Source organism: Notothenia rossii (genome assembly GCF_949606895.1).
Source record: "Notothenia rossii genome assembly, chromosome: 4".
Classification (NCBI taxonomy): domain Eukaryota; kingdom Metazoa; phylum Chordata; class Actinopteri; order Perciformes; family Nototheniidae; genus Notothenia; species Notothenia rossii.
Window position 1 is genome coordinate 81,501,323 of NC_136902.1, and position 23,155 is coordinate 81,524,477.

Below are 23,155 nucleotides of genomic sequence, written 5' to 3' on the forward strand. Positions count from 1 at the left end.
TGTGGATACAGGCTCACCTTCAGCAGTACAGGTGCAAAGACTTGTCTCACAGCCTGGTAGAGGGTGTTGATGGGAGACTCCAGCATGGACGACACAAGGACGCTATGGTGAAGGTTGTCTTCTGTGATGACTGTGGGATACAGCTTGAAGAACACCAACACCTTCTCTCTGTTTCCCCCCGATGCTTCAATCTGACAAAGAGCGATCAAATATGTTAAAAGAGGCGGGGTAAGACACTGCTTTGCTGTCAAGTACATTTGTGTTGTCCATACATAGGATGAGGCGGTTTATTTTACAAAGTAAACTATTATGGAAAACCACTTTAAATGTGCTTATATAAACAGCCCTACTAGGGTTTAGGCTGTACATGTTAGTCTTTTTAAAACATTACGCATTAGTTGAAAGGTTAGATTGTTGGTCTTATAAGCCCAGAGGCAAATTCTTTTACAAGGATATCTTGATCCACACTAGAAACTGAAACACTGTAATGATGTTATATGTTTGTGTTACCTTTTTTGACAAGTGAAGGTCCCCGTCATGTCTGCTGATGGACAGGACAAACTCATTTCCATCGTCCAGAAAGTTATTGAGCTCTGGGCTGTCAGTCAGGGACGGTGAAGGTTTTATCCCATAGAAGTTTCCTGTTGTGGTCAAGATAAACCTTTTGCGAGCATCATCTGAACCGTGGGGCATCTTTCAGCTACAGTGATGTACTGATGCTGAGAAACCTGTAATATACAGAAAATAACACTGTAAAGACTGCACGGTGGGAGGGATAAGGCTTAATGGGATATGGCTTAATATAAAATGAATATGGCTTAATGGTCACTATTGTCTAATACAAGCACTATAAATTGTGAGTTTAAGTTTTAATGTTATTTATACAGATCATTTGGGCTCAGATTTGGCTTTTTTCAAAGCTTCCTTTAGGGTTGAAATATATCATAGAACACAGTTAGATGTAAATTCAGACATATCATTGTATTATGTGGGAAAGAAGGACTCAGTACTTTGCCACTCATGTAAAATAGACTTGAATAATAAGCCAAACACATTAAATGGATTTATCTATTACATAAAAACCCATCTAACATGTCCAATACACCCAGAATCAGACCAATTACTGCCGCATCATGTAATACAATTGGGCCCTATCAGACTTTGACTAAAGTTAATACCAGCGTTTGTTACGCTTTAACCAAGGGTTAGTTCGTAATGTTGTTCTGTCGACCCAGAAACAAGCAAATAGAGGAGTTTCAACCCTTTCTCAAACCACATGCCCGTGCAAGTTTCTATGAATTCTCTAAACAACTAAAACGTTACCCCGGATACTTTCCTCTTAAGATAATTGAGTACGTTAACATTTCAGCTAAGTCTTTGAAGGGAGGGCAGTGCTAACGTTACTAGAGTATTGCTGCTAAACTATTAGCTAACTTACATTATAACGGTACTATCGAAGGTGCTAGTGCTAATACAAAGTTAGTATGTGTCCTTTGTCAAAGCAGATTATTTGCTTCACATGGCACAGACTAAAATAATGTTTACAAAGTTAAGGCGCATAATTATTACAAAACAATGGCTACAGGAGGTCAACAAATCCACAAGCTAGCTAGCTAACGTCACCATCTCTTTGAATTAAAGTTAAGCATTTTAGCTAGCTGGCTTGACTCCAGCACGCTAGTAAACCAACAGAAGCATTGGTTTCATAACGTTTTGCCAACAAGCATACTACCTTTAAAGCTGTTTGTAACACAGTTCATGGAGGGAAGCTGTTACTCATGCCTGTCTGTTTCTTCAAGTGTATGCTTGCGTGGTTGCCAGGTAGCAACTACGATCCACTGTACCACGTGACAAAGCAGAAATAGAAATCTACGCAATTTACTTACGCCATTTACTTAGGTGAAGAGTACAGAGCCAGGCAGCATATGTTTCCACGATGGCACATCTTCTAATCATATTTTAAGTGTATTATATGTTTTGATTCATTATGTACATGTATTTAAGGTTGCATTATGTAGCCGTAACTTAAATTACTTTATATATTGCTGGGTAAATTAATCTTCCATAATACATAGTCGTGCTTTAGTTGATTTGCATTTTGTGTTAATAACATATCATTTTGTATAGTAGGTTTAGTACAATATTACCCTCTTTAATTTGTTGGATTAAGTATTAAATAGCATTATAATCAATCAATCAACAACTTTATTAATCTTGCAAGGGGCAATTGGTTATGAGCAGCAGCTTATGTCATGTACACAGGCAGGAACATACGAAGAAAACACACAGATACACCCGGGAGCACAGATGTGGATCATTCCAATTTAAACGATAAATAGTTCATAGCATCACAATAATAAATAAATAAATAATCAAGATAAAAGTCTTTCAAGAATTTAAAAGTTTGAGTGCAGAAGGGATGAATTATTTTGCAAAACGATTAGTCTTTAGAGCAGGTAGAGCATATCTACGCCCTCATGGCAACAGACGGAATTCATCTGCAAGAACATGACCTGGAGAGGCCAGAATGCTCTCTGCTTTCCGCAGAATCTGTTGGTTACAGAAGGAGTTTAAGTCTCTCTGTTTCACGTCGATGATCCTGAGAGCAGTTTTTAACAATGCTGTTCAGGCTGTTCCTGTCTTTCAGTGTAAGGCTATGGAACCAGCAGATAAAAGGAATGCTTGGTAAAAACGACAAAGAATGAAAGGCCTGACAGAGATAGAGTTCAGTTTGCGAAGAAGATGCATTCTCTGTAGACCCCGCTTCACAATACACTCATTATTCACATCAAATTTGAGGTTGTCATCGAAAATGGTGCCCAAGTATTTGTATGATGTGACAATTTCTACCTTGTCATTGTTTATGATGCACTCCTTAGGAACATCCTTGCGACGTCCAAAATCAATTATCAATTCCTGGGTTTTAGAGACATTTTAAATCCAGAAAACTGTCATCACACCAGGAAATAAAATCAGTAAGAGCACACTCATTACATTACATGTTACTTGTTAGACGTTTTTATCCAAAGCGACTTACATACTCAATACTGTAGGCAATCCGCACAGGAGCAATTTGGGGTGAAGTGTCTTGCCCAGGGACACAACAACATGCTGACTGCAGTGGGACTCAAACTTGCTATCCTCTGATTCGAAGATCAGCGCACTAATCCACTGAGCTACAGCCTCCCTCGTGGCCAAATTCTGAGCCGCAAAGGAGGGACAAGAGGGTGGTATCATCAGAGAATTTAACCAGGTAGCTATTGTCTTGCATGCTCCTGCATTTATCAGTGTACATTATAAAAAGTAGGGGCGAAAGAACGCATCCTTGAGGCGAGCCTGTGGTGACAGAGTCCGAGAGGCGTCTATTAGTTAGAAAGTTTAAAATCCATAAGGAAAGTATCATGGAAAGTAACCTGCATGTACCCCACATTAAGTACATTCCTGACTAAATGTGGTTTGGTTAATTCCACCACTGTTGAAATATTTATTAACATATATTACAGCTTAAATGCATTCAGCATGACCTAATAATTCCTATTTAGATGTACTCCAAAAAGAGAGACACATATTTGTTTATTATGTTGTACTACTCGTTATAAAACTACAATGGGCCTTTGTGTAAGCATTTGCACTTTACTTGCTTAAGACAAATCACTTGCGATACTAATAACATTTACAATGACTCAATATTAAGTGTCTCAATGAGGCAAGACCGTTGTTAGTATTTTCCCAACAACGGTGTACAGCGAGTCATTGCTTGTATTACTTATGCCTTTTTCTTAGACATGTGATCCTGATAGATGACATGTGTACTTGAAAAAGTCGTAAAAGGATGTCATCACAAAACATTCATCATAATATATTTGAATGTCTCCTTCCAAACCTTGGTCAGGTTAACCTACTATCCCATATCTTTGTGTTTATAGTATTTATGGTATGTCTGGATTTTTTTTTTTAACACAATGTTATTCAGGAAGAGCCCCTTGTAAGAATTGTTTTTATACTAGAATTTGAAATAAGGCCAATCTTTATACAGGACTTCAATGCCTGATAATGAAGAATGACCTAGCTTAACACCAACACACACAAAAGACGAAACAGAAGGACAGGGATTCCCTTGATATTTAACAGAGTTTAAGTTCTTTCAATGACCGCATATAGATGGAAGGGAAACTCTTTTGTCACGCACACACACACACACCCCCACACACATCTTTTTTATCTTTTTGACCATAGACTAACCAATGACACTGATAACCATACTCAATCTTGTGCATTTCTCAAAACAGCCTCTAAACCTCTCATTGTTGTTCAATCCAATTTAATTTATCACATGTAAATAATATTCTCCGACTGACAAACATTCACTACAATTTATTTCGGGAGCACAAACAAATAAAGATTGCTTTTCAGAAACAAGCAGATAGCAGTACCAACTGCACTCTTTGTAGCACCATGCAATGCATTTGTACAGGAAGTTGTTACAGATAACTATTAGATTATGAGGTAGTCTTTGAGTTTCAAAATCCCCTAGAATAGTGAGAAGTGATTTCTGTAAACCAAAGTGTTATCAGCCCTTCCTTACGGTGGCTGGGAAGTGCAATGGACAATTACAAAGTGTGAAACACTTTAACAAAGCTTGAGACAAATTTACATTTTATAAAACAAAATTACATTAGAAAAAACACTTTTACCAAGGATAAAACAATTTAACATTAACAAAAACAAATTAAGAAAATGCAAAACACTTTAGCATTTCCCGAAACACTTTAACATTTCCCGAAACACATTAACATTTCCCGAAACACATTTACAAACCAGAATCAAACCGGAAGTGACTTGACGTGACGTGACGTGACCATAGGACGTGACGTGATTGGCTCAAATTTAAATTTGTTTTGGCGGAAAGACCGAAGGTGCGAGTGTGTTTCATATACAGTCTATGGTGTGTTTACGTTCGGTAAACATGTTTTGTCCGTTTTGTGGAAACAACCTGGAACAAGTGACACGGTTTTGCCTTTCGTGTGGAGGATCTCTGGAGTGTTTAAAGGACACGGACCAGACGGGTGTACCAAGCGCACAGGGGACATCGAAACAGCCGGAAAATGCGAAACAAAGTAAGTGTAGTATTGCGCTAGCTTTGTGATGCTAATGTAAGACATGCAGTAAATAAAAGTTCAATCACAGTTTCATATCAGTCAAATACCAATCCATGTTTTAACGGAATAGCAACGCATTGAGCTAATATGCTAGTTTTTATTTTTAGGTTTTCCGTAAACTTTAATGCACACTTGCTTTTGCTGATTGTTGGAGCTGCTAATTATTATATTTTTATTGGAACTATTCATAGCAGAACAACCAGGCGGATCCTATAAACTTTTCATGGAGTACAGAAACTCAAAGTCAAAAGAGAAACAGTCTTTTAACTGTGGGAAAGGAAGACTTAAACAAGAAAAGAGACGAGTCCAGGTAAGCTGCATTAACCGTTTCATAGAAATCTCAGTGTCTCTGTGTGTGTCATTACTTATATCTCTGCTATTTTACTAGATAAACATAGGAATGATGTCGCCACAAGGAGTTGATTTAAAGCCTCGGAGAGGGAAAACACTCCCGTTGTTTACAGACCCGGAGGTAGCAGCACCTGCTATACTGGAACGAGCTGTCCAGAAAATGAAAGCCTTTAACAAGGACATGGATGAAGGACCGTACGTCCTTTTGTATCCAGACTGCTCAGAGGTTGTCAATGTGCCTGGTTCAGAAAAGCCATTCACATTGGCAGAATATAAAAAGGATTTAGGAAAGGCATATGCCAGGATCACCCTTTTCATTTGCCTTGAGAAACATTTTAGAGGAGGTTTGTGGATGTTATTATTCAATATTTTAATTGTTTACATGTTAACATCCTCTACTGCAGCATACATAATAATGTGTTGAACGTTTTGCTTTTACTACAGGGGATGATACCTCAGACTCTGATTCGGATATTGTCATCACATCTAGGAGCACAGCTGAATTCAATCAGGCTGACACTGTGGTGCGTAAATGATTTTATTTTAATGTTCATTTATTTATTTTTCATATACATTTGATTTTAAGCAGGAAATCTATATTCTGGTAAATATTTTAGAAGAACCAACTTGGCAGTTACAATTACTATCAGAAACACTCACAACGTTTCACTGTTGATAGACATATGTGGTAAGGGAACAATAATGGAAGCTGTTGATAATTGTACACTTTTACTCTCAGGTATTTGAATTTGAACCACGAAACAAAAGTACTCCAAAACACAAACCGGAAAATGAAGGGTAAGTTTGTACTTATTTTTACAAAATAAGTAATTTATCTTTAAGTGGATGATAAGAATAGGCCACAGCATTTTCTCTGGTGAACATGGATACAAAAATACCATACATGTCATGTTTAATCTAATTTCAAACAAAAATAATCTGTTATTTATAAATCTTATGGTTCCTCCTACCTCTAAATGTTACTTAAAACTCAACTATACCCTGTATCATGAAGTTAATAATTTTATCAATTTTATCATGTTTCAGGAAGGCACTTGGACATTCATCCACAACTCAGCCTGGACAGGTATTGAGGCAGATTGTGGAAGCCTGATGTTTCTAATGTTCAGTGTTGTTTTGTTACAGAAATTTGTATTTGTATTTCAGATAGTAATATCTGATACTGAGGATATGGGTCCACCCAAAACAAATACAGACAAGACTACTTGCTACAGGTAAGTACAAATGTTAGTAACTCACTTACACGAGAAAGACATTTTTGTTTGTAAGATGTTTTAACATGGGAATGATCACTTCCTAACAGTACATACACAGACCTGTATGCACCATGTGTTGAAGAAGAGGACGAAGAGCTGGTTGCAGTCAACATGACGAGTTTATTGGACACTGAAATGTAAACGGACAGCTATTACAGTGACATTACATTTTTTTTCTCTGTACAATATTTCTGGTACAACATTTTTTTTTTTAAACTGTTTGTGCACTCTCTGGAATATCCACTAATAAGGTCACTTTTTTTCCTTTACAGGGAGGAGATGAACATTACATTACCTGCCATTATTGCTAACCTCTCACAGCCTATTGATCATGGAAGAGTCAGCCGGTTCAACATTTCAAGGGCTAATGTTTGGGATGGAGCAGTCAGAGGTTTCAAGCGTACATCGTATTCAGAAAACTGTGACATGCTGGTAAAATTCACTGATGATGTTGGTGTTTTCGAAGAAGGAATTGACTCAGGTGGTCCCAGGAGAGAGTTGTTATCTCTACTGATGAAGAATCTGAAAGACCGGCCCATTTTTGATGGGCCAGACGGACGCCGCTTCTTGGTCTACAATGCAAATGGTATGCATACGGTTAGAAGTGTACTAATACAATTGTTAATGATCATTAACCATATATATCACATGACATATGATTTGTTGCTTGAACAATTTTTTCCAAAACGTTGAGTTTCATTACAGTACATTAAAGTATATACTAAATAAAGTTTTAATTTTGCAATATGAATACCTTTATTCACAGCTGTTAGGGAGGATGAATACTACTTGGCAGGAAAGATGATTGCAGTGTCAGTTGTGCATGGAGGTCCAGGGCCACATTTTCTGTCAGAAGATCTTGTACATTATCTTGCAGGCCAGCCTTCATTCAAAGCAACAGTTGATTTAATAACTGATGAAGAAGTAGGGAAAGCTTTACAAGAGGTGAGAATTGCATACAGCAACAGTGTGGTAGGGTAGATTATTATGTAGTTCCTGCAGTGTTTTGAGACATCTTTACTTTACCTTTATCACATACACCGAATTGGCTTCATTTTTTGTTTTGTGATCAGAATCAGAATACCCTTATTAGTCCCACAGAGGGGACATTTACATTGTTGGAGCAGAATAGAGCCAAAGACAACTTAATGTTACCTAAGAAGAATGATAAAAAACTAGTAAAGATACACAAACACAATTTACAAAAAACACATCCTGTAATAGAGGATTTAGCAGCCAGGTATATATTGTACAAGGATAGTAGTAATAGTAATATATAAATCTTGCAATGGAAAAAAAATGGCAAGAATATACAGTACATGCAGTTATTGACTGGATTGTTTATATCCATTTTATAATCTTCAGATTGAGAATGCTGCCTCAGTGGATGCCTTGCGAGAAATGACCATGAGACACAGCACAATGTTACAGACAGCAGGTTGTCTGAGACATGTGGCTTCTGTTGAAGGAAAGAATGATATTGTGTCAGACTACCTCCAGTGGTACATTATTGGCCGAAACTCCTCTGTAATTGAGAGGTAAGATCATATTTGTATTCATGATTTTTTTTTAATGTATGTAAGAATTTTTTGTTTAAAATTCCTCATGGTCCCCCTCTTTGGTTTATTCTATGTTTATCTGTTAGCAATTAGTCAGTGTCAAAATGTGTGCCTGTGTAGTATAACTGATATGGGACGTCCGTCTCTCCTTTCCCTGCCTGTCTTGTGCCAATCTTTAAGTGCTCATGCCACCCCCCCCTTGTTTTAGGTATTAGGTTATTTAAATGTGACTTTGTGATGAAATATTTTTTTTGTTCACTCTTCAGATTCAAGGAGGGTCTTTCAGCCCTTCAGTTTTTAAACGCACTACAGCAGCACCCTACTCTGCTGGCCCCGGTCCTGTGCCACTCTGAAAAGCGACTTACTGCTCTGGAACTTGAGCGACTCTTCAAGCCTGACCTCAGTCCACCAGGGAGTAACAGGAGGCTTAGGGAAAGTCAAACTTTGGGCTACTGGGCAGACTATCTCCTCGATTGTGAAGGTTTGTAAATCGCTGTTTTTATAACTATTTCAGGAAACACATTGCCAAAATGTATCTGAACATGTTTTCTTTGCAGAAAGCCAGACTGCTGTGTCTTTGGAAGATGTTTTGATGTTTGCGACTGGGCTGACTTCACTTCCCCCATCTGGATTTGAACCATCGCCAGGAATAGAGTTCCTTGATGATTCTCCATTCCCAATGGCAAACACATGTTCCAACACATTAAAACTACCTCTCCTTGACGCATACAATGTGTTTAAGTCCCAAATGGACTTTGGAATGCAAAATTCTCCAGGATTTGGCTGTTTTTAAGTCATGTGACTGGATGACCCATAGAGTACAGACTCTATGAAGGTTTTTCATAGAGTAAACACTCTATAAAGGTTGTTCATAGTTGTTGTTGGATGTGAACGTGTTTTTTTTTCTTCTTACAGCTCATGTTGTCCATTTAGTTTGGGACAAAATCAAAGTATTGTTCTATACCTATACAATTTTTATAAATACTCTGAACTTTGCTATACATATTTCACATTGCCACCCATAGCTTCTTTGTTGTAAATCAGTCATTCATTCTCAGGTTTCCAGTGAGTCCACATGGTTGAAATAAGACTTATACAGAAATGTTCTTTCTGCACACAATTACACACACAACATAACCTTGTTTGTGCTTGCTAATTGGAGCGTTGTTTGTTGTTATTCCGGTTATATTTTATAATGATTAAGATATTTATGCTGTGATTTGGTGCTGTATAAATGACATTGAAACAAATATGGTGATTGGCTGGAAACAATGTTCATTTCAAAATGCTGTTTTTATTTAAAAATGTATGGGAATATCTTTTTTCTAAATAGGACCAGTCTTCGGATGAACAGGTACCATAATCATTTGGATACGTCACAGGGGAAAGAGTAAATGCAGTCTGACAAACCATGAAACCAAGCATTGTTGAGCCCTGAAATCTGATTTGGAGTGGTGAAACAGTGCTACTGTACTTCTGAATACCTTTTCGATTACTTTATAACTGAGCATATTCTTTCAGCTTCATGTACAGTTCTGATGCAGTCTCCCAGTTCTCTGGCTTCTGTAGGTCATTGCGCTCCATAGCAAAGTCCAAGTACTCTTGCATGTTTTGGTCCCCACATGGAGCTATTGACAGGCTTGTCTCAGGAACAGCATCCAATTCTGCCTGTTCAATCTCAAATCCACAGTCCCTGGAGCCAAATCTATGTTAAATAGAAGATATAGTATTTATTTACATTTAAGATAAAAACACAAAGAAGTATCAATCCATCACCAATGTATTACCTGTGTGGCAAGTAGTACAGTTCATTGGGCACTCCTCCTGGACATGATGCTGTTCTGGAAGGGCGAATCCTGTGACTGTTCCACAGTCTCACACACTCATCCAAGTCCTTCTGAATAACATCAACGAAGCAGAATCTCAGAAGGCACTGATGCTCGTGACTCCCGTTGAAGTATCCAGCATCTCGGAGGTCTGCAAATAGCTCCATCCAGAACTGAGACCTATAGAAATTGATATATTTTCAAGTGAATTATTAAGAAATATACAACAATTCTACAAATTACATTAAAAGGTTACCAGTAAAATCAACAACAAATCATTGAGTGTCTATTTCATAATTTATTTGCTTCACAACCTATAGGGCCTACGTCCCCTCAGGGGCCGCTGTTCAATCCAAAACCCACGCTTAGATGTTCACAGTTTCTAACTTTATTTCTGCCAAAAAGAAGTTCTAAAGAAAGGCCTTGTATAGTCTGGGTCATAGACTACAGGCTATATATTATATCTATTATAATAAAAACTGATACACTTTAGCTAAGCAAATGTTGTTTGTCTGACAGGGTTGGCAAGTAATAGAAAATAATGATAAACACTTACCTTCCCTTTCTTAATATGGACCACCAGGACTCAATGCGCTGATTAGTCATGGATGTGCCATACATGTGGCTGGACGCTCCAGAGTAGTAGTCATGGTGATGGTGACGTAGGGTACACTGAATTGCAGCCATAATTCCGTTCTCCGTGCCACAATCAGTCCGCAGCCTCATGGGGATGACACCGAGGGTTCGCACACATTTGAGGAAATATTGAGCGATAACTCTTGGGTTATTGTTTGTTGGACCACATTCAAGCCATAGTACTTTACGTGAAAATCCATCTATGCATCCTGAAAGGGCCACACCGAATGGCTTAAGTTTGTCATAACCGTCAGCATGCCACATATAGTTCGGTCCCATTGAGTGGTAGGTTCTCCTTATAAACCTTCTGCGAGATCTCCTCTCGCAGCCTCGAGGGTTAAGCTCCCGGAGCAAATTCATAACATCATCTCTCTTCACTCGAAGACTGTACTTTTGTTTTAGTGCCTGCCACATTGTTCGGTATCCAAACAATTGTCCAGGTCCACGAAGTTCCAACCTGATGGCGTTAATTACAGCGATTTGAGAGGAATAACCCTTTCTGCGGTAAAACCCGGCTTGATTCAGTTTGCTTTTAAGAGTCCGCAAACTGATTTTTACACCGTGAAAGGTAGACAAAATGTCCACGATTACAGCATACGAGTGACCTTCATTAAAATATTGCACGCAATGATGCAAGATATCTGGTCCTTCTGTCTGACCCGTGTCCTTTAAACACTCCAGAGATCCTCCACACGAAAGGCAAAACCGTGTCACTTGTTCCAGGTTGTTTCCACAAAACGGACAAAACATGTTTACCGAACGTAAACACACCATAGACTGTATATGAAACACACTCGTACCTTAGGTCTTTCCGCCAAAACAAATTTAAATTTGAGCCAATCACGTCACGTCCTATGGTTACGTCACGTCACGTCACGTCACTTCCGGTTTAATTCTGGTTTGTAAATGTGTTTCGGGAAATGTTAATGTGTTTCGGGAAATGTTAAAGTGTTTCGGGAAATGTTAAAGTGTTTTGCATTTTGTTAATTTGTTTTTGTTAATGTTAAATTGTTTTATCCTTGGTAAAAGTGTTTTTGCTAATGTAATTTTGTTTTATAAAATGTAAATTTGTCTCAAGCTTTGTTAAAGTGTTTCACACTTTGTAATTGTCCATTGCACTTCCCAGCCACCGTACTTCCTCCTACAGCCCACATAACAACAAATTACTGTAAGAAATGTGGTATACAGTAAATGTGTTCTGTGGGCAGTATGGGGGAGGAACTTCACTTCCACATACCGCTTGAATATCTATAATGTCTTCTCATCAGTTTTGTAATAAATATGCAAACTGTTGATTGATATATTTCTTTGCAGTCTTACATTTTACCTGGATGTACAATTCCTGTTATACCCTCTTATCCAATACATAAAGCTCTAATTTATCACATTATACCAGAAACAGGAATTCGCCTTCACAAACATGCATGCCACCTCTATAGTGTAAGTGTATTTTTGATATGGAATGCAATTCTTAACCTGATGGAATGAAAATGTTGCCTTTGACAATAAGAAATGATGTCTTACAGTCATTTACATTCTATTAAAATGACTATTTAGCTATTTCACTTGTGTAAATTTAGGCAACTACTTAATTATTCATTTAAAGTCAGATGATTCAAAAGGAAACCAGATATAAAGTGGTTTACCGATATGCGTTGGGATGGGCTATGAATATAATAGGGATGAGTCATTGTGTGGCTCTACGTTCTGGGTGCATATCAAACTTTTCAGGGATACACACGGAAATCACCAGGCATTCCCTATTTAATGTCTTAGTTAGTTAGAGGCTATTCAAAGAAGAACAGATAAAGAGCAGAGACACTGAGTCAAAACTGGTAAAAACCATGTATTTTTACTCTTCAAATGTCAAAGTGAAGTTAACACTTCATTAAGTTAGCTTGGTACCTTGTCAATTATTAACCTTTTTGAGAGGCAATTAGCAGGAATGAAGTGGATAATAAGAATTGACAATAACAGTAAATGTTTGAATATTATATTATATTATAAGTGCTATAATAAAGTTATTAAAAAACAGAAGTGAAAAGATCTTCTAAATGTACTCCGAAAAAAAGTCTGAAACACAAACTTTTTTTTCTGTGTACCACACACCACAATGTGTGTGGTACACCAGTCATCTGCAACAGTGTCAGAAACAAAGCAGCTGTGAGAGCATATTTGACCTTTTGAAAATGTTTTACACCACCTGTATCCAAAAGTGCTTTTTGAAAATATCATTAGTGGTGTCTGAGTTATTGTGTGACATCACCGGCATTTAAGCACCTTCTTTTGATCCATGACTGCAATGTGGAAGATGGAGGATTAGAGACACACAGTTGAACATAATGCATCTCAAATGTTACCGCAAATGATGCATGTCACTGCTCTATAGCAATATTCAAATGTATTCTTGTGTCCCAAGTGGCCATTTTTTTACCCAAAAGGGAAACAGTTGGCCTGTTTAGTAACACGTGCCTCTTTTCTTGCACAATAAAACATTTGTATATTATTTATTTAAGGAAATACAAATCTAAATTGTAAAGGTTTTTCTTGAATAGGAGAGTTTCCACTTCTCCCATGTCTCATTAAGATTATGAAATAATAGTTTTCATTTCATTTCAAACCTTTATTTATCCAGATTGTCCCTTGAGATCATAGATCTCTTTTTCAATGGAGACCTGCAGCAATTAGGTTCCACATGAAACATAAAACGACATAAAACAATAGAGGATATCATGCAACATATTTACAAGCTACATTTGCATACTTATCAACATTTACAAATACCCATAGTTTCAAAGAGCATTTCACTTAGACTTGCTTTAAAAACATTCAGAGGAATAAAATTGCTCAGTTTCAATTTTAGCTGTAGACTGTTCCAAGCAAGTGGCGCTGCGCAAATAAAAGCTATCTTAAGACAGTCCTTGCTCTTGGCACATCCAACAATACTACATCATGCGATCTCAGACAATAGCTGCTTGCAACTCTCTGTGTTATCAGTGAACAGATGTAATACGGGAGTTTACCCAACATGGCTTTATAAATAAACGTGTACCAATGACTGAGCCTCCGTACAGTAAGTGATGGCAAATCTAATCAGTTGACTGATTAAATGAATTATCTTACTATGATCTGTAGTATCCTACTCCCCCTCCCTCTGCATTCCTTGTGACTTAGTTATGTGATGCCTTGGTTCAAAAAAGAAATAAAACAATCATAGCATCAGAATATTAATGCAACACTGCATATTACTGTAACATTTGACTGTGATTCATACCACAAGGTCTGATGAGAGTGAGAATGAGCTAGTTAGCAGACAGGGAAGTTCATGAAGATTGTTCCGCTGTGACATAACAGACACGTAGTGATCACACACACAATGTGCCAAAGCCTAAATGTCCTGACATGATTCTGTGGAAGCCCTCTTTTGGCTTCCCAACAGTAAGTCATATGTTAAAATTTGAATCTCAAAGTGACTTACTGGGACACTGACATAGAACAAAGCCATTGTTATTGTTACTATTTTAACACCTGTTTTCTCATGCTATAATAAGTGCTATAATATACATGCTATAATAAATATCTGCTGTAATCAAAGATATAACAAGCTTTTTTTAAAACATGCAAATAAAACCTGCTCAGGTTGACATCAGATTGTGTGTCATTGCTTGTCACGTGACTGTTTTGCCCTGCCCCTTTTGTTTCTTTCTGAATGAAGAGGAAGTTTACAGCATGTTCTTCTCACTCTCTTACTGACTAACAGCAGACACAGCACAATGGTAAGAGCTTAGCTTTTATTTTCCTTTTCCTTGTCTTTTATGATAACATGTCATGTTATTGTTACGGATAAGTTTGTTCATTGTCTGTTACTATAATGTCAGAAAGGAAGTCTCTCTGTATCAAAAAAATACTTGAAAGGACACTGAGCAGCAGCCCCCGAATACTGTGTTTGTGTGTGTGTGTGTGTGTGTGTGTGTGTGTGTGTGTGTGTGTGTGTGTGTGTGTGTGTGTGTGTGTGTGTGTGTGTGTGTGTGTGTGTGTGTGTGTGTGTGTGTGTGTGTGTGAGACTAGTTTTATCCTTAAGTAAACTAACTCCCAACATACCGCCTCTGTGAGCTTGATCTATATCACTGTAGGACTGCTATTTGCAAATAGGCACTGCTGATTGAATATATCCTTGTGTGTATAACTATATTTGTGAAACAGAGATAATTTTCTTTAGTCTGTTTCGAGTATCTCACTCACATTAAATAGGTTTCACCCTGAACATTCTTGAACCACAAGAAGTGTCAAACGACTCCTACATTAAAATGAATGAAACTAAATGTGAGATAACATGAATCCAATGTGTGAATCTGGTATGTGGTTTCGTAGCTTATATGATTAGTGTAAGTCATGCAATCATTTATGTATCATCGATTGTAAATCACGTTACGTCATAGGGAACTCCCCATTATCGAAACTCTCTGTCTAAAGACTCAATAAAAACATTAAAGGTGTTAGGTGATGATAGATAAGTGATAGTAGACCGCACAAAGTCAATAATAACGCTCAATCAATGCTATGCAATGTTTTGCCATCGCTTTCTGAAATCTTCTAAAACTTGTGTACATTCTATTGCACAGTCCAGTACAACGAAAGTGTGGACTCAAACAATGCCAAAGAGAGGACTTAAGACTTTTCTAATGCAGTGTAAACAAAGACAATCTGCATTAGCTCTTTTAAAGTTGTCCTTAATGCAGCTTTATTACATTACATGTGATGATTACTATACTTTGGTTGCTGTTGTAAAAGACAGACACAGTCATAGAAATTAGGGGAGACTTAAACCAAACATTTACAACATTATTTACATTAATTCAGATTTGAATTAATGTTATTATCCATTTGGTAACACTTTTGCTGAACCAAACACAATGAACCGTTCTTTAGGTATTCACGTGGCCCCTGGGGATTCCCTCAGATGTGGTTTCTGTCGAGAAGACACTTCTGCTTATGCTTTCTTTTTTTTAATTTCATATTCTCTAAATGTGTGTTTTAAATGCAAAGTGTTGAATATGAAGAATGTTCCTCAAAAGAGTGAATATAACACAAATAACAGTGTTATTTGTAGACTGTGAGTATGCATGAGTTAAGAAAGACCATTTGTAGGGCGTGTGATGCATTTTGACTCGTGTTTTGACTCATCAAAACACAAAAATATTCAAGTTAAAACTAAATACACTATTAACTGATGGCTGTTTTTTATAATATACTTTTATAATACTTCCTACAAAATATAAGAATATGAGAAGTTACTGCCTCAAGTGTGAAGGCAGGTTTTTTTTGGCAGATACTGTTGCTACTGCCTACTGCTCAATGGGACTTTCCTGAATCTTGGTGTTCAAAACAAGGTTTCTTTTTCCTGGATGACAGAAACCATTACCCTAACTTCACTTACTGTAAAAGGCCAGTCGGATATTTCAGATACTGTTTTGTTTCCGTAGAATTCCACACACAATGTGAACATACATAAGACACTGGGTTGATAGGTGGTAGGGCAGGTTTCATATTGCAGACTCCCCAAAGCAGCAAATACGACATCCATGTGTTTAACAGTTTAAAAGATGTCTAAGATTTTGATATATAAAATATTCTAAGAATTCCTGAATGAGTATTGCTCCTGTGCAATGATTTAAAAGATACCAAATTAAATTAAAAAAAGAATCAATACTATCACTTAACTTGATTTTTCTTTTCAACAGGCATCCCCTTCCAACCCACAGTGTTTCCCGTAAGTGCCCTTTGGCTTTTTGTATTACCTCATCCTTATTATTGTATCTGAAACTCCTACAAAATGCTGACAGCAGCCTTTCTTCAAGCCAGCCACAATTGATCTCCAGAAACCGGTTATTATATCCTTTCAACAATATACAGGTTGTATCATGCTACAATAAATGTACTTTGCTGTGAATCATAGGACAATGGTTTAGTTGCTACCATAACGGTCTTTGGTTTAGTACTATTTAAAAAGAATGACAGTTGATGATCGAGGAGGGGCCGGTTGAGTCAATATTAGCAATGGTGGCTCATATTTACCTCTTATGATAGTATCTCTGAGCACGGGGCCAGGGGTATTTGACTATGTAGTTGCAGAGCATTTTCTTTCTGTCACACAGTTTGTATTCATCTCTGTGTCACTGGTATTCCCAGTGTTACCTTGGTAACCATGAAAACAATTATAAACCATTTTAATTATGCTTCCTCCTGTCTTCCTATCAACCAAAGGAGTTCCCTCTTCCGGCTGGCCCAATTGTATATTATGACTGGTGCTATTTCTGTCACAGGTAAGCAGTTCACCTCATATCAGTGCATTAACAACACACTCTTGTCTTGGTTTTACAGTGGAACCAGTTGTATATATAAATAGATTACATGCATACCGTAAGGACTTTTGATATCACAATACTTTGCTTGATCGAAAACAAGTACCAAATGTATTATATTAGATTAGAAACCAGCAGTGTTGGAGCTCCAAATAATTCAAATAACTGAGTTATAATGAGAAAGGTTTGCTGGCAGACAGGAATAGACAGATAATTATCATCCAACTCTGAAGCTCTACATATCTCTAATTCTTTTTTATCTCAATCGTTTGGCTTTAAATGATTATTTTACCAATTTGGGAAAACACTCTATTTCCCAAACTATTACTTTAAAGCCCATGCAAATACTATCAAAGTCCAGACACCCTTATCAAGCTTATATTCCTATCTGGTTTCTTCAGTAGAGCTGGAATAAAACAACTATAAATACCAAAAACAGCACCAAATGTCAGACAAAGACAAAGTCAAAGTCCAGCTAGCAACACAGAACTGGACCGTCAAAACAGAACCTAAACATTATTGGTATTACCAAAAACACCTACACAGAAAGTTAAAATAAAAAGTGAAACCTTCAGCTCACTATAACACAATGGTCAATATGTTGACCTTTACATCATGTAAAACATGAACGGGACAATTGTAGTTGTGTATTTTAGAAAAACATTAAGAGGAACTGTGATTAGCCCTTTACGTCATGAGAGGACATGAGCTAAAAGTCTAAACAGAAACTCCCGACCTTTACACACACAAAAACAAGTATGTTTCTTATCTTATGTTTATGAAGTAAATTATTACAGATGTCAACCTGTTTGTTGGTGCTTTTACTATCCTTAGACATAACATAACAAACCAAAGTTCTGGCTATAGAACATTATCCCTTTTTTCTTTTATTTCTTATGTTCAATTAAATGCTTCCTACTCAGACATTCTGTGATCAAAAAGTGCACAACATTAAAGATTGTTAATTCCTAGAAGATACTTTTATTTTAGCATGCTCTAACATTATGTCCTTGCTTCTTTTCATTATGTCCTTGCTTCCTTTTCTTCTGCAGGAAGTGCTGTACTGATTGAGAATCAGTACAGAGGAGTGGTTGGTGGAAATGTGACTTTTTACTGCCCCGTTGTTGAAAATAAGACACTAGGCTTAATGTACATTCAAAGGGGCGACACGTACGTGAATGGATACTATAGAAGAGAGGCAACATTGGTTCCGGTATGGAGCAACACAAGAATCGATACTAAGAAGGGAACGATGCACATGTCCAATTTGAATGTCTCACATCAAGGGGATTATCAGTGCTATACCATGAACAGTGGCAATCACTTACCCCTAGTTCAAACTGATATGCACCTCAGTGTCACAGGTATGAGTATGTTAACCTTTTAAAATGTAATTCTTTGAGTTGTGGGTTGTTAGGATATTTTGTTGTACCATGCAATTGTTAAACCCATTTTTTAGTTCAGTTACACTTATTAAAGCGAGGATGCAGTTTCAAGATAAAGGAAGCTTAATTTCAAGACTAATTTATGTGTCTCCAAGCTTATTTATTTAGGTTGGAAGCAGAATAGGGAGACGATCAAAAGGTTATCTATCAAGTGACATAACTTTTCACCCCTGAAAATAGACTTCAGTATCAAAAAACAACACATTTGCATTAATCCAGAACTATCTAAGTCATAATTGATCTGTGAGTTTGTGATCTTGGACTCAAAAAGGCTCTGTTAAAAGGTTAATAGCAATTTAACTAAACATAGCCATTTTCAGTTACCATGACATGCAGGAAATGAAACGTATTATGAATGACAGTGGTTTTTTTTCTCTGTCTCTCTCATAGGAAACTACAATAAACCTGCCCTTACAATGGACTGCTGTGATGAAAGTCCTCCCTTGAGTTGCCTACTGACATGTGTCGCGCATGGCGGCTACCCGCCAGCAGAAGTGAAGTGGAACGTATCACAGACTCACACTTTGAAGGCTATGAACAACATTACGAGAGATAATGTCACCAAGTTGGTCAACACTTCCAGCACTGCCCGGCTCAACTGCTCCAATGGAGAGATTTTCATCAGCTGCTCTGTGGGCAACCTCAGATCAGAACTGTTGTCAGTCTGTGAGTCCTAAACTTTTAAGAAAAAATAACTGTCCCTATTGTGTGCTTTTAAACCCTTTGCAAGTTTTGGTAAGTGTAAAAGGCAATACTTGGCATATGGCAAATGTTATGGAAATATGTGAGGATTTTTAAAAATCCTTTTACATGGTTGACAAAGAGTTTGTGTTATAGTTAAGAGATTTTTAAGGTTAAACCAAGTCTACAGCCAAGCCGACAGGTCTGTTAGGATGTAATTAGACACAGCCAGGCTTTCAGCTTAAATGCTTACATTAGCAGGTAAAATGTTAACTAAATTCACCATCTTAGTTAAACATGCTAGCATTGGCTAACTAGCAATAGTACCACATAGTACTGTACAGCAGAGGCTGGTTAAAACATCATTTGTTTTTCAGGTAGGCTATCTGACATGTATTGAACCGAGTCAAATTTTGACCTGAACTTCACAGTTCAGCCCCAATGCCGCTGAATTTCTGCTTCAGTATATTTTCATTTGATCTATAGTGCCTGGCATGTGTACCTGTGGCAAAAAAAAGTTAATTCAGGTTAGTTGTAGTTGGATCAAAAGCAGATTTTTTTAGATAGACTTGTAAGAAGAAAAAAAAAAAAAACTGTATGCGTGGTTATGCCATCAACAGAGAACATTATGTCGAAGTCCATATGTTTTTGAGACTAATTTCCATGTGTTCTCCTCTCTAGGCAAACCCAAATATACATCTAATCCTCCCTGGCCTCATGTGATAATCATTGCAGTGTCGGCTGTCGGTGTTACAGTTGTTATGGTTGTTATGGTTGTTATGTTGCTGTGGTGGAAAACCAAGAAATGTAAGAAAGGTAAGGACCGATATTAGGTGTTTCACAAGTTGTGTTTGTATAAATACAAAAATAAAAGAATAAGGATGACTCCGTAACTTGAAAAAACTCACAGCACTATCTATGTTGATTCCAGGAGAACATGAAGACATTAAAGAAGATGAGGAGTAAGTGGATGATTAGAATTTATACCTTTAATACTTTGATTTAATTCATAGGTAATGTCAAATACAACCTGTTGAAAAGTAAGATGAAGCACAAACGTTGCCTTTACTTTTTGTAACCTTTACATCATGTTGAAATATTGTAAAACTGACTTATCCCTTCCTTTTCTTTCTTTTCTTCAGGGAGGGAATACCCCTCAATTAAAAAAAAAAAGAGGAAACTTGAGTGCTTGATGAAGAGGAATGTCTGATTTATTTGAAGGGCCATTTCCCAGAAAAATCTCACTAAAGTGTAAATAACATAATGTGACTGCTGCCCGCGTACCAACCATAGACTGTAAACTATACCTTATACCGGTACCAACTCACTGGACAGCCTACTGTCAACATGTCGCTGACATTTGAATTGAGGAAGTATTATTTATCAGATTACTGTAATAGGGGAAGTACAGTGCATCATTGAAGTGAGAAAATCGTACTTAAATGTCTGGCAAAAGTCTCTGGGGACAAACTCCCCAGTACTGTGAAGAATGAAATCATATCACAAATGGTAAAATTTGTGTTTTACTGTATAACTGACCTCTACTGACATAATTTAATCTGTTACATAAATTATTGTGTTTCATCTTTTTGAAATACAGAACATTGTTGTTGTTGTTGTTGCTGTTGTTGCTGCTGCTGCACTTGAAAACGTTCTATTAATTTATTCAATGTATATATTAGAGCGTTATTTTTATCAATGTATATTTTAAAAATGTACTGTGGTTCCCCTATTTCGTCTAGGATTATTCTGTTTTCAGTTTATTCTGTAAATAGTTTCAGTGTGAGAAGCTGAGAAAAGTAAAGAAATAGACGTCAGAATAGTGTTTGTAAATAAATAGTTCTCTGCGGTATAGTAAAGTAAAGTAAAGTATTATAGTAAATTCCAATATTTTAGGATTTCCTTGTAAAAGTGCAATATTCAATACAAATGATTTTTTAGCTAAAAATGTTGGTCTCTGTCAGAACTTAAGCAATTGGTTTTCTGGTGACTGTTCTCCTATTCAATATTTATGCTGCAACATATTTAGTTAATTTTAAGGATTTATTTCTCAATATCATTATTTAATTTGTTTACCCTATACTGTTCGGGTAAGCTGGCTTTTCTTCCTCATTCCAAAGAATTGCCAATATCTCAAACTGCTTCTTTCATTTCCGTAATTTGTAGCAAACAATCCTGTTAGATGGCTATGTTAACTCAATTTTAAATGAGTTCATATGTATTCTTTGGTAATCCAATAAAGTAAATTAAACATGTTTGAATTACATTTGTATTGTGTTCTATTCTTTACTAGCACATTGTATTTGAAGTCCTGCATATCATCGTATTTAAACTTTTGAAGACCTTGCTGGGGCTTTTGGTTACACAAATCTCTAGAAATATACTGTAGCTTTAACCGAACTCATTCATTTTCCTTTTGAAGTGACTTTTGTATTTGCCACTAGATGTCGCACTAGCACAGTAAAGAAGACAATTCTCCTGCTGTCACGGCAGATTGGCCTGTTTGGTATTGTGTTAACTACAATATCTGAAGATCAATGTTATCATTATTTAAGTACCACATATATTAGCCACATTCAATATGTGACTTAGTTGGCAAAAGCAACATGTTTTAAGCCGGCTCTGGGAATGAAACAATATTTTTAAATGTAGCACATATTGTCTAATCACTGCAATGTAATCAAATGAACTATTAAGAGATAAATTATGTCAATATGATGTCTCTCTGTCCTCAATATATTCTCACCTTCCAGGAAAAGAAGGATGGGCCCTGCTTTATTGAAGTAAAAAATAAATTAAATAAAAGCAGGAAATAGGAGAGGATTGTAGACTAGATGTGAGACGGCATCAAAGGATATGTTAATATGAGAGTATTGAGTCAATGACAGGAGAAAGGACAATGTTCTGTCTAAAAAAGAATATGTTTTACTTTGTAGAAAACTGTCATACTCCAAATACATCTCTGTTTTCCTGCTACTTTTTCTTCCTCCATTCTCTTTTTCCTTTTTTTCATAACACACCTCCATTTCTCTTCCCCGCTTGCTTTCACTCTGTCTCACTGTGAGTTACAGTGACAGGTTGTCAGTCCACCTCTCTGCCCTGTGTTTACATTGGGCAGCAGAGCAGCACCAGGTTGGTTGCACTTCAGGAATGTAACCCCCAAGGTCCCTGCCCCCCCCCCCCTCTCCTCCTCCTTCCCACATCAATCCTCCCCATCGTTATACTTTCTCTCCTTCCTTCTTTAATTCCCTCATTGCACAAACTCACTCCTTCCCCTTCTCCTCACTTTTCTGCTATTACATCTTCCGTGATTTCCCTTTCACTCCCCTCCTCCCTCTAATTATCCTCCCCTCTGCCACATCACCCCCCACCAACGAGCTCCCTTCTGCCACCTTCCTCTCCCCTTTTCTTCCACACGCTTTCTCTCCTCAGAACCTCCACTCCCCTTCTCCCTCGCCTTTTTCTATCCCCTTTTTAAAATTCAGAGAGCATTGTCCAAGCTCACTCACACCCCCCATTCCCCTGTCATCATCCCCTCACCTCCCACTCTTCCCCATCTCGCTGTCCTCCCTCCCTCATTCCTCTGCTGTCTAACCCAAACAAACCAGGGAGGACTTTCCTCTGTGGCGGTTGTGAGAGAAACACACCACATGTCAGACTTAGTTTAAACATAAACATTAGTCAATTTGAGGTACTGGAAAAAGGATATGAGGCGCTTAAGTTCAACATAAGATAGAGCTGCTATTTGGATATCTTAACGCTAAACTTACCACTGAATAAACAATAATCAGAACTGGATATTTTGGAGTGTATTTGTAAAAGCATATTATTTGGAGTGGGGAAACTGTATCAAAGAAAG

The 23,155-nt window shown here is 37.3% G+C and overlaps 4 protein-coding genes across 10 annotated transcripts in view; 2 read left to right on the forward strand and 2 right to left on the reverse strand.

Annotated features, from left to right (window-relative positions):
* The window catches only part of dync2h1 (dynein cytoplasmic 2 heavy chain 1), a 111,552-nt gene extending 109,730 nt beyond the window's left edge, over positions 1–1,822 (reverse strand). For all 4 annotated transcript variants that reach the window (XM_079678418.1, XM_079678417.1, XM_079678419.1 and 1 more), the window contains exons 1-3: positions 1,733–1,822; positions 511–728; positions 18–191 (exon numbers count right to left, since the gene is read on the reverse strand). In XM_079678418.1, the coding sequence (XP_079534544.1) occupies positions 18–191; positions 511–693 (357 nt within the window). In that variant the 5' untranslated portion in view covers positions 694–728; positions 1,733–1,822. The remainder of the gene's footprint in view (positions 1–17; positions 192–510; positions 729–1,732) is intronic.
* A 2,888-nt stretch (positions 1,823–4,710) lies between these two features.
* Positions 4,711–9,596, forward strand: LOC307037981 (G2/M phase-specific E3 ubiquitin-protein ligase-like). 4 transcript variants are annotated; one of them, XM_079679253.1, is made up of 13 exons: positions 4,711–5,117; positions 5,351–5,469; positions 5,548–5,854; positions 5,955–6,034; positions 6,250–6,308; positions 6,558–6,597; positions 6,678–6,745; positions 6,835–6,924; positions 7,060–7,373; positions 7,554–7,732; positions 8,153–8,325; positions 8,613–8,827; positions 8,904–9,596. In XM_079679253.1, the coding sequence occupies exons 1-13, from the start codon at positions 4,943–4,945 to the stop codon at positions 9,137–9,139; spliced, it is 2,055 nt and encodes a 684-aa protein (XP_079535379.1). In that variant the 5' UTR covers positions 4,711–4,942; the 3' UTR covers positions 9,140–9,596. The 4 variants fall into 4 exon arrangements, with proteins under 4 accessions (XP_079535379.1, XP_079535380.1, XP_079535381.1 ...); XM_079679254.1 differs by having other exon boundaries at positions 5,354–5,469; XM_079679255.1 differs by lacking the exon at positions 5,351–5,469 and having other exon boundaries at positions 4,714–5,117.
* A 24-nt stretch (positions 9,597–9,620) lies between these two features.
* LOC307037982 (uncharacterized protein) lies at positions 9,621–11,619 on the reverse strand. The gene is made up of 3 exons (XM_079679257.1): positions 10,729–11,619; positions 10,134–10,352; positions 9,621–10,051 (listed from the first exon to the last, which is right to left on the reverse strand). Exons 1-3 carry the CDS (start codon positions 11,580–11,582, stop codon positions 9,844–9,846), a joined length of 1,281 nt encoding a protein of 426 aa, XP_079535383.1. The 5' UTR covers positions 11,583–11,619; the 3' UTR covers positions 9,621–9,843.
* A 2,909-nt stretch (positions 11,620–14,528) lies between these two features.
* Positions 14,529–21,562, forward strand: LOC307037624 (uncharacterized protein). Its single transcript, XM_079678679.1, has 8 exons — positions 14,529–14,584; positions 16,550–16,578; positions 17,073–17,131; positions 18,223–18,534; positions 19,006–19,281; positions 19,978–20,112; positions 20,228–20,258; positions 20,439–21,562. Exons 1-8 carry the CDS (start codon positions 14,582–14,584, stop codon positions 20,458–20,460), a joined length of 867 nt encoding a protein of 288 aa, XP_079534805.1. The 5' UTR covers positions 14,529–14,581; the 3' UTR covers positions 20,461–21,562.
* The last annotated feature ends 1,593 nt before the right edge of the window (positions 21,563–23,155 follow it).

Coding starts and splice junctions, on each gene's coding strand:
- LOC307037981 (XM_079679253.1), top strand. CDS start 4,943: ATGGTGTGTTTACGTTCGGTAAACATGTTTTGTCCGTTTTGTGGAAAC. Junction 8,326..8,612: donor AACTCCTCTGTAATTGAGAG/GTAAGATCATAT, acceptor TTCACTCTTCAG/ATTCAAGGAGGGTCTTTCAG. Junction 8,828..8,903: donor CTATCTCCTCGATTGTGAAG/GTTTGTAAATCG, acceptor TTTTCTTTGCAG/AAAGCCAGACTGCTGTGTCT.
- LOC307037982 (XM_079679257.1), bottom strand. CDS start 11,582: ATGGTGTGTTTACGTTCGGTAAACATGTTTTGTCCGTTTTGTGGAAAC. Junction 10,353..10,728: donor TCCATATTAAGAAAGGGAAG/GTAAGTGTTTAT, acceptor CAATTTCTATAG/GTCTCAGTTCTGGATGGAGC. Junction 10,052..10,133: donor CTGTACTACTTGCCACACAG/GTAATACATTGG, acceptor TATTTAACATAG/ATTTGGCTCCAGGGACTGTG.
- LOC307037624 (XM_079678679.1), top strand. Junction 17,132..18,222: donor TGGTGCTATTTCTGTCACAG/GTAAGCAGTTCA, acceptor TTTCTTCTGCAG/GAAGTGCTGTACTGATTGAG. Junction 18,535..19,005: donor TATGCACCTCAGTGTCACAG/GTATGAGTATGT, acceptor TCTCTCTCATAG/GAAACTACAATAAACCTGCC.